Raw genomic sequence first — 16,565 nt, 5'->3', positions numbered from 1 at the left:
TTAATCTGAAGTCTGCTCCCTGATGTTTCCAATTTTACAGTGATCCAAATAACCCCCCAAAACCACACCTGAAGCATCACTCACAATTATAGCTGAGGGAACCAAAGTGAATTCCCTCCCAAGGCATCCCAGGGCACTCTCCATCACAGCAGTGGCCCTGCAGCGCTGCGAGATGGGCCATCAGAGGCTCAAATTTGACCTGCAAGAACTGATGCTAGGATATGAACCAGCTTTGAGAGGCTTTTATCTGAAAAGATAGTGAAAAGTGTCACAAATATACACGATGCTACAAGCCCCAGAAACTATTACACACTATTGAAACTTCAAAGAAACTACAGACTTCTGAACTTCTTCAAACCTACAAGAAAGCAAGTGGACAGCTGAATGGGCAGAGCTTCAGCGCCTACTTGAGCTGTACAAAATGGATGGCACTTCAACCGATTGCTTCAGTTTGCCCTCAACCACTCCCTGAATGGTCCACGCACAATTATACTAGCCTTCCTGTTACACCTTTTCCAGTACTTCTGCAAAAGGGATTGAGACTTGGCTGAAGTAGATGTAATTTGACTAGTCTAACTGCTCTTCAATTCTCAGCTGAGCTTATCACAGCTAGCCAACAAATACAATCGTTTCATCAGGCCAGAGAATTTTGGGATATACTTTACCCTAACAGCTCAAATACATCATTCACAATGTAACAAGTACGCATAGACACAAGCACTATAAATGCCTATAAACATAGTGTTTAGTAGATCTAAACATAGTAGAAGATACTATAAACAGTGACGAGAAAAGGTGGTCAGATCCCCATAGTTTACTAAGATATTAATTCAATATTGAAATGCCAATTAATAAAGAACGATCAAGTAATTTACTCTGTCAGATTATTCATTATCCCAATTTGAATTCTGTATATCACATCACTAGGAGAACTGCAGTTTATATTTTGCTGCCTGGGGAAAGTATTGTACCCTTAGGAAAGAAAATAATTTTACCTATACTTACTGCATTATATGTATCCTTTTGAACACATGCATATCTAGAACATTCACAAATGTAGCTGCATATGCGGACCTGCAGAAAACAGGTGTGTTCCATCTCTGCACCCAGGCATTTATGGCTACACATTACAGGAGTAAACATTTATCTTATACCAAATACATGAAATAGAATGTGAACAGGTACAAAAGCCTCAAATTAAAATCACCCTGAAATAACAAGCCATACAGGCCAATCAAAATCATAACTACATTCACCAGTGCACTTGATCAAATTTTTTAAAAGGTAACATTTGCATTTTAAGATATACTTGCTCTTTAAACAACTCCATGGAGGAGGAGGGGTTTTTCTTAAACAGCTCTTATGAAAAAATTGCCTTTGTATACCAAGGCTAATTGACTGGAGCTTTAGACTTTGTTTGGCTTTTTAACCAGTCAACACCTACTTATCAGATTCATATAAGAACAAGATTTGATATTCTCCGCTAATATTTGTAACTTCCTTACACATACAAAACAAAGTAACCATAGCAGAGAAAAACTTTAAATGGAAATACTCTCCTATCAGAATAAATGCACATCAGAGTCATGTTACCTCCGCTACTCAATGTCAAACTGTTTGCTTTACTTGCAAGGTTCACCATGGCGTTTACATAGAACAACTAAAAGCTCCCCAAATCTTGCCATGACAGGGAAACCTCAAGCTCTCAATTGTGAGGCAGGGGCATGTCTCCATTAGATGCAGAAGTAGCATCATGAGCTTTTACTGGAACAATGAATTTTATGATTCATTTTCAAAAGCAAACCCTAAGGAACTTCCACAGAAAATAACAATTCCTTTACCTCACAAGAACAAAAGAAAGAAAAAAAAAGCCCCAGATACTACCACTACCCCATCTTCCTTAATCTTATGAAAGAAGCAATCATACAAGGACACATTGTCAAGCCCATTTTGGAAAGGGTCCCTTGAAGGTATCCGTCTCCTGTACCAACCAGATCAAAGCAACTCTGTATCTAAATTTGCCCGGGAAGGAAAAAGCTGCCAGACGCTCATCAGTTTGGCTGCTTTTCTCCATCCCTCTCCATTCACTTTGTTTCTTTAGGGATTTACTTGAACACATCATAGTGCTGGAGAGTCAAACTTCTATTTGCAACTGCGCGCCTCCAGGTATTTTATGGCTCAATCTGTAACGTCAAACAAGCCATTTTCATTCAGGTGGATTTGCCTCTCCAGCGATCCATGCAGCGACAGCCAGTCTAATTCACTAAAGAAGCAAACCCCAATGAGAGAACACATCCAGCCCTGCGTGAACACAACAGTCAACATTAAGAAAGTCATAGGAAGAAATAAGCCAAGGAAATGAGGAAACATTTTAGACATGGGAAAGATAACAACTAGCCATGGCAGCAAACTGATGAGAGCAGCAGATTGCCCTTTTTGCTTATGCCCCGGAAGGCAGGATCAGCTGTACCAGCACACCAGTGGCGCAGGCAGCCAATACTCACTTCCTCCTGTTCTTGCAACTGCTGGAGGCTGAGCTGGAGAATGCAGAGCACCTACTGACAGGCAGAAGCAGCTGGTATCCTCTCTTTTTCACTTTCCCAGCAGCTCAGCAAGCGTAGGATGGGCCACAACACAGACACACATACATTACTGAAAGCAATGTGTTGAAGTACGCAATATTAAAATATTAACATTTTAAGGCCTAGTAAAAGAGAAGTAACAGTTCTCAGCTAACTGGTTTTCATAAACTGCTCATAGTGTGTAAATGTTTTATAGCAAGTGAACAGCACAGAAGAGCTATACACTAGACAAGGTTTTTTCTTTCTAAATTCAGGATGTTCAGCCGTACTACTTCCATTTGGTAGACCCATTCCCATCACATGACTTGAAAGCTCCAAATATAGCAGTTAACATCAAAAGCCACAGGAATGACTTGTGTTCTCTAGTGATCACGCCACTCTGATAGATTTCCAAAATAATACTGAAAAATAAAACTCTAATATATTCTCTTTACTGAACCACATTAATTATAAGTAGCTGCTTAACACTAAAATTTAATTTTGATGTATCACATTGTCAGACCAAATACTTCACAAGGTTTTATTACTATATCACTTGCAATAATAATCAGTATGTAACAACCAAGGTTATAAAGTATACATAACACTACACTGATGCATAAATAATGTATCATTTCCTGAACTTGATTCTGACATAGAGTTTCAGCAACACAAACCTGAAGAGAGGTTTGCTGTTGATTTCTCCATTTTCCATACAGGAATACATGAGATAACACAGTACCATATGAAGCATGTGAGGGTCAAATTCCATGTATTGGAAATTTTCCAGAAACCCATTATATTAACCAGATCAAGGCAAAATTAATATTTTGCACTGTAAATTAGACTTGCCTATAAACACTGGGTGTGGAGGCATTGATGTTCTGGACAGAAATCGGTACTTCTCTTCATAGTTTTTCACGGTTAGATCTCAGAGGATAATTTTTAAGTCAAGCATCAAGCTTGTTTTGTGGACTTTAATACAAATTCCCTACTATGTATCATTTAATGTATCATTTCATCAGATCAGCTAATTATCTTTCACATCTCAATGCCTGAACTCAATAACTTCCAAACTGTAGAAATTCTCCTGGAATAAGGTTCAAAGCCTATCTTAAATAAAAAAGAGATATAGGACAACCATTTCTTTCCAACTTTAAGAAAAAAGTCACTGATGTAACTGTACAGTAATGATTATAAGAGATCTGTCAAATGAGACAGCTACAGCTTTCTCCAGTGGTCTCCTATGCTACATCTAAGTACGTAAGATAAAAATCATCTTTGGTGAGGATTCTAGATTCACTATTACCCTGTCAGACAATCTATCCTTACCCATTTAACCCACTACATATGCATGTACAGAGTGTTAATAAGACCAAACCACACTCATCAAATTATTTGAGTGTGCAACCAGACGATGATATCCCTGCTGATACAGAATTCCACTCCCAGGCAATGGAACTTAGTGTGAAGAGCTACATCTAGAAACATGAACAGGAATGGGCTCACGGGTCTCAAATGTTTTTGCATTTAACCTCCACACTGGAACACATGGCAGAATTTCGGTAATACAACTGAATGCTCTTGAAAAACTAAACTGTATTTTACAGAGCTAATCACCCAGATATGCCCAGTTTAAAAAAAGAAAAAAAAGAAAAATAAAAATCACAGCACGCTACTATTTGATAGTCAAACATGCCAAACATTCATAACCACACTATATAACCTCGCTATGGTTTGTGAATATAATGCTGTGAATAGCACAGAAATAGAATCCAGAAAGGATAATTATCCTTCTATTTTCTGACTCTGTTCAAAACAAGCTATAACGACCTACTTGATTTTAAATAAGTAAAATACAGCCCTTGTGAGGAAAGTGCTTCAAATTCTATTGTTTTTTCCTCACCATAAATAGTAAATATTTCATGGATGCAACTGAAGTCAGTAGTGCATCCTCTGGTAGGAAAGGAGAGAGCCATCAGCTCTTTGTGGTTAGAGATACATTATACACCCTGTAAGAGATACAGTGAAATATAAGTGTAATTACTTTGATGGTTTTAAAACAAAATTGAAGATTAAACTCACTTGTAAATGTTGAGAGTTGTCAGTCATATTGTCCTCTCGCCTACGAACTTCTTCCAGCAACTGTGCATTCTTCTTTTTCTCCATTTGCTGATTGTGCTTCAGATTGGCAACCTTCTTGTTTTGGTCCTTCATATGTCTAAGAATTGTATACACATATGCACTCGTGTTAATAACTGCAATCACTTCTTTTTCTCTATAAATTGACTTGTGACTATGACACAGGACAATGATTCTCCAACAGATACAAGTATTCCAAGTATCAGATGTAAACAATACAGCTTCACCTTGTTTTCAAGATGGCATATCAAACCAGCTTTAATAACACCAGATTATACAATGGTAAAGCAATTATTTGGGCCACCAAGATTTTTTTCTGTTTTATCGTTTGCTCACAAATATACATGTTATATATACACTACACAGAAAAATTGTTGTTATAACAGAGGGAGATTATCCAACAATCCTTACACACTCAGTCAGTTTGGGAACAATTTTAATGGGTGCTTTAAGTAGCATTAATTTCAAAGGAAGCAGAAGGCGAAGGTGATGACTAACATACGTTGTGAAATTCTATTTTGGAAAACCTGGACTATAAATACAACATTTCTAAGGATTAAAGTGTGAGGGGGTAGAAGGTCAGATCATAAATATGCCATGAAGAATAAGGGATACCTTTACAAATAGCTTTGTGCATAACAAAAACATTAAATTTCTACCTTATTTAATAATGAGACTTCTTTCTACAGAAGACCATCAACAAATAGATTTACAAGTAACTTCTAATGAAAATGAAACAGCCTACCACCGTTATCTATTTTCTTTTGTTAAGACTGTACTCAAGTAAAAAAAAAACAAAACTAAATTCTTTCAAGGTTTAATTATCTTTTGCTGTGGATCTTATTCATTAAGTTACCAGAAACTTTCGTGATTCGGATACTTAGCATACACCCTTTTAAGAAAGAAGACAAGCTAATTTTGCCTGGTAGGCACTGAAAAAATATCCTTCCAGTAATGCTTTCTACCTGCTTGGATTCTTAGCTATTATTTTCCCGACTTTCATTGACTTTGAGGAATTTGCTTCCTTTTATGTATATAAAAATAAAGTCATGTGCAAATTCCTAATGAGATCTACGCACTAATCCTAATTTGGGAAATGAAGAGAATATTATTCAATGCCCAAAAGGATCACTGAAAATGTCTCTGTTGCTTCCACATTAGATCTTGCAGTGAAAAAAAATAAAGCCAGAGAATACATTTCTTGCACTGATTTTATTATGCTAAAGAAACTAGGTCATTTCATATTTCCTTCTATCAATGGTTTCTTTGTTCCTACCACTGTTTTTTTCACTACTTATTTATTGTGAAAAATTAACAATGAATCTCTAATCAATAGATGTGGATGCAGTATTGAAAATTCTTAGAAGACACTTCACATACAAGTTTGTAGGTACAGTACCTAACAGAAAAGCTAATCTATTATTACTAAAAAAAGTAACTTCAACTTGCCTAGAAGAATAAAAGTGGGTACAACTAATTCAAATACAAATCTTCACTTTTTAAAATAATCTACATCAAGCTCACAGATAGTTTTTTAAAAATACAAGTATAAACTCCTCTGTTTGAAAAACACATTTATCCTGTAGCTGTGTTCAAGAGTTTGCATCAGCCTGTTACACACAGGCACAAAAAGGTAGATTAGCCTAACTGATCATCTGTTTCCAGCATTTGTCTTTTGCATTAATTTTTTAACGTTAGAAATAAAATTTGTGAAGACTGTACATACCATAAAGCTAAAAGAATCCCCAACAAGACATTGTTACCAGAAAATAGACTAGTTTGAGAGAAAAAAATTATCAAAAAACATTGTTTTGAAATTTATTTTAGTACAATGATTTCTATATTACACAAAACGGTGCTTGGAAGATGAACAGCTGAGCTTCTCCAGGTGGAACCAACTCTAGTCAGGAGTTAGAATTCTGCAGCGCTAGAGACTTTGAGATCTTAGCCTGTATCTTCCTTAAATATTCTCAAATATTTTTTACATTTTTTTGTATTTTTAATATTTTTTATAGTACCCAGATATAGTTCTAATAAACCACACACCTAAAGAGACTCTTTCCTCTTTAGACATACCTTTAACAAAATGACAAGACTCCTAGGAAACAACACCTTTTTCCCAGCTGAAAGAGACCATCAGTACAGCACTACAGCTGTCGTTTGGTAGATTTTTGCCATCATGTTTAAATCCCCAAATTAAGTTCACTTGAGAACAAAAAAAATACACTATACGATGGTCAGAAGAAACCTGCCTACATGAGGCCTACCTCAATAGGCCTGGCAGCATAGCATAAACCACCAGTACTTTTTTCATAGTGTTGTAAGAAAGGTTAATTTTCTGCAAAACACAAGAGCCTACCACAGCTAACCAATAATAAAGCAACATGACAGTGTGAAAAACAGCAGGAGTATTTCTGTCAAAGTTACACTGAGAGATTAATAAAAAAACAAGCAGAAATTGCCTGCTCCAGTTTAAACTTGTTTCTAGGTCTTGAAGAATATGATGGGTTTAGCTATTGAGTTGTCTATTTTTTACTAAATTTCCTCAAGAATTTGAGTGATGCCCTTTGTCTTTCTAAATCAACTATTCACATATACATTAGATGCTCTGTGCAGCTCCAAGTGAAAATTAGTTCTCTTTCATGGGTCGATGTTGCATAATTGTAAGAATAGACCTAATCAGCATAAAATGAAAATGACTTTCACAACTTCATATATAAATGTGGTATTTGGCAGAAATTTTGGCGGTGTATTATGACTTTGTGCTGTTAAAATATAAAATGGTTTTCAATCTAATGCTGAGTAAATGATAAATTAATTTATATTTAATCTCTGTAAGAACTTCAATTTTATGCCAATGCTAACTGCTTCTTTCATCACCCTTCCCCTCTCACAACTTCCCATTTCAGTTTCTGGCTAATGCCACACTGAAAAGTAGAACATGGTAAAGCTGCAAAGGAAAACATCTGGTGCCTGTGATATGCAAAATCTTGAAGAGAAGGAAATAAAAGAAAGCTGTGTCATAGCCTCTCTTTCTTCCACAACTAACTACATGCCTATGGAAACGGAAAGAAAATGCTACAATTAAAAAGCCTAGCTGAGTAGTTTCCTTTTAGGCCTGCATTTAAGATACAGGAGAAGTTCACTAGAGGAAATAAATGCAAGAACACATTCCCCACCTTTTTTTTTTTTTTTTTTAATAGCAAATACATCAAATATAAACCTCGATTCAGAATATTTTTGAGTATGCTTCCTCTGGTATTTTTTCACATGGCTCTGTTTCTAAAATGCTTTTGAATAAAAAAGATTAGGATAAGTAAAGATTATGCATGAGAAATAGAAAAAATATTTGGGAAAGGTACACAATATCATATGCCATTGCCATATAGGATACAAAATATCCACACAGTTTACTAGTAGCTATGCTGATACGCATAGCAGAGTCTACATTATACTTTATCATGAGGCATTAGTTTTAAGTGTTCTGCTACACTGTTTCAATTTAAAGCTATAAGACCACAAAATTCATTAGACAGAATAAAATAAATAAAACATTACTGTTTAAGGCATATGTCTTCAGAATCTGAAACGTATGCTTCAGGGGTCTGGGCATTAGAATTGATCTTACCCTCACTTGTTAACCATATTCTGATACTAAAATATATGCAAAAGCATTATGCTTGATAGCCCAACTACCCCAAAGCAGTAAGACGAAATCCACAACTTTCCAATTTTCCATATTGTTACAGTTCATTTTGAAGTTGGGTATCTATTATCTTATAGTGAGCTAAATTGTTTAATCACTGAGCTAGGCATTACAGTCATCTCAAACTAGTTAGTACAGAATACTATGCTGTGTTTGTAATTTTCAAACCTTCACATACCTGGAAAGCCAGCCTTCAAACTAGTTCTAAAGCACCCAAGCCCAGAGCACACTGAAGTGGTGCCAAGACCACATTTGGCTTAAAGAAACCATGTTCTGAGCTCATAACATTTAAGAAGGAAACAAGCAGTCTAAAAAGCAGCGTAGATGACTAACACCTTACACAGATGCTTAATCTTTGCCAAACATTAAAATGGCTGGTTAATGACACTTTTTCAGGTGACAAATTTAAATTTCTGTTTGTGTTCCTATGGTTATAGCCAGTCAGCAACTGTCATAAAACATCTAGCAGCTTCATCTACAGACAAAAAGAATTCAGAGTGGAGCTAAGTTGTCCTCATAATGGAGCTAGAATGTAAGCACATCTTGAATAGTTTAAAAAAATAGTTACAAACTGAAGGACTTCATAGGCATCTTCCAACTCATTTGACCATTCAATATAGAGAAGCAGTGTCCAGCAAACACCCATGCCACATAAATACTAGATGACAATGATACTGGAAGTTAATAAAGAACAGATGAAGAACACCAGATATAAGAAAAGAATCTAAATAAAATTTGATTCTTCTAGTACATTAGACAATGTTTCATTCCTAATGAAGAGAAAAAGATTATATAAAGTAATATACTTCTCTAGAAACTACCTTACTGTACATTACACTGAGTTCATGAATTTTTTTAAACCTAGATCAAGCCCTTGCTCTGAACTATAAATACACAGTAGACTGTAGCTATGCTACTCCATTAAAAATTGGCCAGTCATAACTCCCCATTCCTCTTCCTGAATCTTCCTGACCTGGGATGATTTTCTATAATCTTTTTCAACACACAGAATGCTCCACAGCCATTAATTTATACCTCAAGTGGGCAGTAGACTTAAAATCAGCTATCTAAGCCATAGCAATGCCCACATCTGTTTTCCTCAATATCCAACAACTTTTTCAGAAAAATGGCCTTAGACCACCAACGCAGGAATCAATAGACTGTAGCAGCTCTGATTTCTGATGCTGTTGAAGAACCATTGAACTACGACTGCTAAAAATTTAGGTCTACCTAGAATATCATAGATCCGAAGAAAACAGGTGAAGGGAAAAGGCAAAAAATTCTTATACAGCCCCATAGCTTTGTCTTTTATGAAGTCCAGACCAAAGAACCTAGAGCCCCTTGATTTTGCTGTGCAAATAACAAGATGCCCTGACATCAATTACACTAGCCCTTCATTCTATTTAATTTTTTTTAAATTGAAACATATTTTTAAGAAATAGACATCAGTGTCATGGAGACCCAGACCCTTGATGAGCAGAAAGACAAATATCAAAACAGTAGTAGCACTTAATTCTTGCTAGTATGAATATTACTAATTACAATGACTACATTTAACCATGTTCCTTTGTGTTTTTTTCTTCCTCATCTGGAATAGCACACAAATTGATCTCGCCGTTCTAACTATAGTACATATAAATCCTTCAGTCCAACTTTTTAGGACAAATATTAACATTTAGTTTCTGCATATATGTATCTTTCAGATTGCATTTTACAGTACTGCGTAACTGTTGTCTAAACTCCAATGCTTTCATCTCTGATAGCTATAGAAAATCACACTATTTCATTAAATTCCCACCTTTAATTAGCCACCTGGGTACTTTGGCCAAAAAGTTGGTAATGTCAGCCAAAACTAAGTGTTACATGCTTAGTATAGCCTTTACTCTATTTCATAAAGATTTCTTTTTCCTCAAAGCATCCAAAAAATGCAGACGTGTAAAATACTCCCAAGAGCAAAATCTGTAACATTTTCTAATGGAATATGTTTCTGTAATAATTTTCATCACATTAAACAGCATTACAATGGGACCAGCTGTCTGAAAGTCAATCAAAAAATTCTCCAGTATGCTGGAAACCTGTACTCCTCAGGAAATAAAAAAATAAAGGTAGAGTGCAAGACACTTATCAAACAATGTTTTCAGGGGAAAAAAAGAAACATGAAATACAAAGATTTAATCAAAACAAGTAATTTCTATACAATAGGAAAGTCTCAAAAATACATTTTAAAATTTAATCTAGTGTACATATTTAAAATAATCAACAACTTCAATTATTGTTGTAGGCATGCGCTGGGTAGAATATGACCAACATCATCACTTGAAAAATTAATTTTTCTTTTTAACAGGTCATCTCTTTCTCCATTATAAATAGTCCATACCTTTGCAAACAATTCACATATGTGAGCAATAAAACAAATCTCTACATTTTACTAGGCACTCTGGATCTCAGTAGCTAGTCATGCAGAAGACCTGATCCTGCAAATCCTGTCCATGTGAATGTCCATTCTGAACTACATTACTTCAGTAAGACTCAGCAGAAATATTTCCAACAATTCAGTTCTCACTGTCAAAAATGTACACCTAGGTTCCCATTTAATTTTTTGAGTCAAGACTAAAACAGCAGCATAAGGGTAATTCTTTAAAATTCAGATCCAACTCAATTGAAATCCATAAGAATAAGAATTTCCATCAATATATGAACAAAGTTAAGTATTCTTTCTGGCATTTTTGTCTACCACAAATGTATTTGCTACTACCAATCTGAACCTGAAAACCAAAGATGGGTTCTCCAGCAAACTGTAAACATCACAAGAGATGTTAAGAGGGTTACTGACAGACACGTTCCTGACAAATATGCAAGGACCCTGTTTATTCACTTACAACCCATAGATGGATTTGTCTGGGGAAAATAGGTATTATCATGATAAGAAAACCTATATCCATGACAAGCTGAAATTTTGATATGACAAAGAAAATATAACATACCTCAAATAACCATCATTTTTCAAAAAGAAATCCCTCCTTGACTGCTAAATTTATTTAATAAGTTAGACTCTAGTCACCCTAACACTTACGATATGCTAATAAAAACCTAAACAGTATCTTCCTCTTTATTTACAAAAACTTTCAGATTATTGTGTTTTTTTTTAATCCAGATTCTATAACCTAAAGAATTATTAGTATCCAAACATCTTTTAAAATTTGGAGGGCTTCCTTATTCTTAACCTTTTTTATTTTCTTAAGTAATACAATTTTCACGATGATTAAAAAAATAAAGAATACCTTAAATGCAAAACCAAAAGCAATCATCCCAACTATTAAGAAATAATTTCTTTGACACAGCCAGTGTGTCCAGCAGAGCTGAGCTTCAAAATAACTTCTATTCTTTCTCCCTGAATGGCAAAAATTATATTGGGACTGACCCTTTTTTTAATGAATTAGATGATGTTCAGAAGCAATGCTTGTACATTCCAGGCCAAATCATTCGTCTAGATCAAAGAAATTCATGCCCTGATATAAAATGGCAGAGAGTAACGATAGTAACCACAGGAAGAAAACAGATTAAAATTTATTAACATATAATTTTTTATTTCATAAGCATTTTGCCTTTCTCTTTGTAAAATGAAATCTACTGACCACAAAACTGCGGAGCCATATCACCATTGTAGACAATGACCTTTTCTGTGAGGTCCACTGACTCACAAACATGTCATCTTACAGCAAGACAGAATGCAATTATTTCTTGCTAGTGCACTTGTTGTGAGTGAGAAAAGAATTAGTATGTCTAAAGCTGCCCAGAAGAGTATTCCTCATTGAAGTAAGGTGTGTCACAACTGCAGTAGCAAAAAGGGGAAAAACAAAGGTGCAAAATAGCTGTCTGATTCTCCCAATACAGAATCCTCAAAACACAGGAAAATGTATATATAAATGCATCGGTGTGAACTGTTTCAGTGAAGCCTTACCAAAATTGATCCACAACCCACACCAAGTGCATATTCACCACTGACACAATATACACCACCCATAAAACAAGCAACATATGTAGAATGGAGCCTAAGTCGATCCCAAAGCTATAATTAAGCAATTTACCACTTCTAATATGTTTCCCCCTCCAGGGTAATTCTTTCATTTGGGGTTTTGTCTCTGGTTATTCCAACAGTCTGATGACAAAGCTGCTATGAATATCTGTTACTTTGTTAAAAATGGTGCCAAAACTTGTAATACTTTCTCTGCACAGCCTCTTTATTTCATTTGATAACACCATACAATGCACCCAAATTCTGAGACTACAAGTGACCTGATAATTGTCCGCCTTCAGGAGGACACGGCTCATACTGATTAATCTGGAACTAAAGTATAACACTGGTGTAAATCAGCTCCATTCTCTATTTCAAAGCTATTACACCATTTTACAAAATAACATTTCTTCTGCTTCATTTGAATTTGGAAGTCTTTCTGCTTTTAATGTGAAAATTTAACATAAAAAGCTCCCAGATTACTACAGACTACTACATAGGCACATATGAATAAAACGTTTTGAATGAAGACTTCCTAAGGAAAAAAAAATAAAATCATTCCTTGATTTTTGTTTAGACAGACTCGAAAGAAATAAACAGATTTTTTTCCATGTCTGCTTTCATAAAGACCACATTTTTGAGCAATACTTCATCCCCAAATCCCAAGGGATTCCTTTCTTTGCATGTCTGACTAACCAATTACCCTACTAGAGAAAAAAAATCCTGTCTCACCTTTTCCCTTCTTGCCCTCACTATTCCAGAGCAGAATATCTAGCAGATCTTATTCCCACTCTTTTCCTTTTCTCTATAGAAGAACTATATTTTCCCCTCTCCACTGAAAAGCAGCAGGGGCAAGACTTCACCTGCCTGAACTAATTGCCTTTATAATTGTTTAAACTCCTAAACTGCGTAACAACATAACCTACCATCCTACAGCTGACCCTGTAACACAATTTCATTTTTACAGTGGTGCCATTTGATCTTGTAACTGAAACAAATATCCATTCTACAGTGGCATAAATGAGAGTAGCTCAGCTTTCTCAGCACGTCTATTATAATATAGGATGAGAAGGAAAGTTTGAGTGGATGCCTCCTGGAAAGGCAGGAAAACGTTGTCACCCTGGGGCTGGATTGCCCCTGCCGCCAGGAAGGCTAACAGGGGACACTAAGACCCATGAAATAAGCTTATGACAACAGAGTAAAATTTTGTTTTGCTTTTGGACAAGAGAATTTGGAGGAAGGTAATACTCTCTGGTTAACTTTGGCCGCACTGACTTTACCCTTCAGTAATAAAGGCCACTATTCTGCTATACACCTCAGAGAATATTATCACAAGAAGTTAATATTGTCATCTGTTACTGAAGAACGCTTGGTTTTCCTGCCATTCACCTGAAGATGAGACTACAGCAAACTTCACGTCATAACATCTACTCAACAGGAGAACTAAGAAGCACCCTCTGTTTTCTCTCTATGTTGATACAAAGGACTGGAATCAAAATGACCAGTGCAAAAAAATGGGCAAAAACCCCCATCCAAGCCAAACAATATTTTTTAAATCGCCAAAGAATTTGATTACCACATCCCTAATTCTCCAGTTACTGCTGTAATGCCCAGAGTTACCAATTAAGATAAATGAATTTTAGTATATTCAAGCTCTTCATTACATTCCCAGCTCCTGTTACTAATAGATTACATAGCTATTTCAGTTTCACTCAAAGGAGCAAGCTTGCAGCCCACACAGATCTATAGGTCTCAAAAAACACAAGGCAATTTTATTGCTGGGTTTAAAAAAGAAAAATAAAGCCACAAATTCAAATAATCCTATTTTCTTCTTCTTCTTTCCCCTCCTTTACATCTCAAATGTTTGAAGCCTAGTTTAAGATTTCTTAATACTCAGATTATGATAGTGCTTCAGTGTGACAACTTTTTTGCCTCCAAACGCACCAAAAAAAGAATATATTGTTGCCTTGAGAGAACCAAGAACTCTGCCTGGTAGAAATAAAGCAAGTGTCACAGAAGTCACTGAAACAGTTCTCACCTCAAAGACAAAAACGTGGGAGGAAGGGTTTACCTAACACACAATCTGGGAAGTTTTCCAAAATCTTTGTTTAAGAAGTGTTTAGTCTGACACAGTTCCCTCCAAAGCCCTAGAGAGATGCTAGAAATATCCACATGAGGATAATGCATGAATGAAAAAGACCTAGTAAAATTTTGTTCCAAACTATGGTTCATATCACTTTGTTTCAACACATATCTGCCTGCAACCACTGAAACTCCAATACAGTGCATTGCACTACCGTCTTTCTCAGCACATTCTTACTGGATGACAGTTTAAATGAACATGTGTGAAATCCGTACCAGAAGACTCATCTGTCACACATCTCTCGTACACCAAGGATTGTTCTGCATTTTCTTCTGATGTTCTTCTTTAAAAAAAAAAAAAAATACTGCTGATGACAGGACACTAGATGAGAAGGATATTTGATCTGATTTAATACGGCAATTGCTTGCTCAGCTATTTTATTAATTGATACCATTAGCGATAACAGTAACTGGAAATAGTTTGTTGCCTGGTATTTGCAACTAAGGAGTTGCAGTCCTGCTCCTGCTTCATCAGGTCTTTTCTAGCTGTTGTCCAGGTAAGCTTTTTTCTTCCAAAAACATACAAACAAACAAACAAACCCTAACAAACAAACAAAAAAAAACCCAACAAAAAATCCCCATCGACTCTCAAGTCTGTCCTGTTATTATCTGCATCCAACTGCTCCACAGCATGCCCAGCTCAGCCTGACAGCCATCACGAAAAACCGCCTTTGCTGCACTTCATGTTTCATTGCAATTTCTTTCTGAATCAAATCTTTCAACTGCAACTCCCGGCTCAATCTAGCAGTTCTCAGGATAAATCCAGCCATTAGCATTCAACGCATAAATCAAACTTTCCATGCTCTTGCAGTAACCTGTTCAGACCTCCAAATAAATCAGGTACACTTTGTACAATTTTTTGTTTTGACATACTAACTTCCCCTTATTATAAATTCAGATCAGAGCATTTCAATCCAGTCGCAATCACATTGTCCAGTCATGTTGCTCCTGCATGATGGAAGCAAAAAATATGAGTGGAAGAAGTGGTTCCACAAACAGTCCAATTCCTAAATTTAGCTCCCCTGTCTCTTTTCAGTCACAGCTTTTTGAGGGTAAGCTGTGCTATCTCACAATGATTCTTCACACACACCCCCCTCCACTGTACACAAGGAATCCTGACAGCGTTGCACCCAGGCAGTTACCAAGCTCCCCAGAAGAGTGCTGTATGGCTACTTCATTCACACATTCAAGAGACAAAGAAATATGCTCTGTGGATCTTCCCCCTGGAGAAAACTAGTGGAAGCAGCAGGTCTAGAGAACCATAAGAAATATTGCTTTGTCTTGGAATTAGGAACCGTGAAATGAAAAAAGTAGCAGTTCCTTCTGTTCTTCTCTTCCCCAACGCAGAAGTCAGGTTCAACCCAATCCATAGTGGATATTTTTCCTTCAGAGATGTAGAGCTCTTTTCTCCTCATATCCAGTTTGTGCTGCATATCCATTTACTTCCACAGAGTATTTCTACTCCAAATCAAAACCAAAAAAAAAGCACGACTGAGAAATTGCAAAATCTCCTTCTTTATTTAAAGAATCAATTTCTAGTTGTCTCAGAAATTATTTTAACCTCTGCATGTCTTTAAGCAAACTGAAAGGTCAAAAAGAACTGAGCAGACAGGTTCAGGAGTGAGTGGGATACAAATGAACAACAATGCTTTATTTGTATCTTTTTACTGTTTACCACGATGAGTTCTGCTTATTTTGTAATATATTATTTTCCTTTTTTTTAATTAAGCAGAATTCCAAGGAAATAAACTTTCTACTATACTATTTCTTAAGTATAATGAAATGTAAATGCACACAAATTCAAAACCCCACATGTAATCAGAAAACTCTAATCCCATCTTAAATCTTCATCTCTCTCAAAATGTTTAAATGTTAAAATGTTCACGTTGTTAAAATGTTGGTTCTGTATATGTAGCAAACGAACTAAAACAGAAAGACATGACAACAATCTGCCCGTTATCCAATGTGACAACTATGTTTCTCACTCAGAATAACCAGT

General features: G+C 35.9%; 1 protein-coding gene across 1 annotated transcript in view; it reads right to left on the bottom strand.

The window, feature by feature from the left end:
- The window catches only part of ERC2 (ELKS/RAB6-interacting/CAST family member 2), a 366,168-nt gene that overhangs the window by 130,813 nt on the left and 218,790 nt on the right, over positions 1–16,565 (bottom strand). Inside the window, exon 13 of the mRNA XM_009880932.1 lies at positions 4,647–4,782. Coding sequence (XP_009879234.1) covers positions 4,647–4,782 — 136 coding nt within the window. The remainder of the gene's footprint in view (positions 1–4,646; positions 4,783–16,565) is intronic.

Source organism: Charadrius vociferus, unplaced genomic scaffold (genome assembly GCF_000708025.1).
Source record: "Charadrius vociferus isolate BGI_N301 unplaced genomic scaffold, ASM70802v2 scaffold63, whole genome shotgun sequence".
NCBI classification, from domain to species: Eukaryota; Metazoa; Chordata; class Aves; order Charadriiformes; family Charadriidae; genus Charadrius; species Charadrius vociferus.
This window is presented reverse-complemented; position numbering and strand designations above follow the sequence as displayed.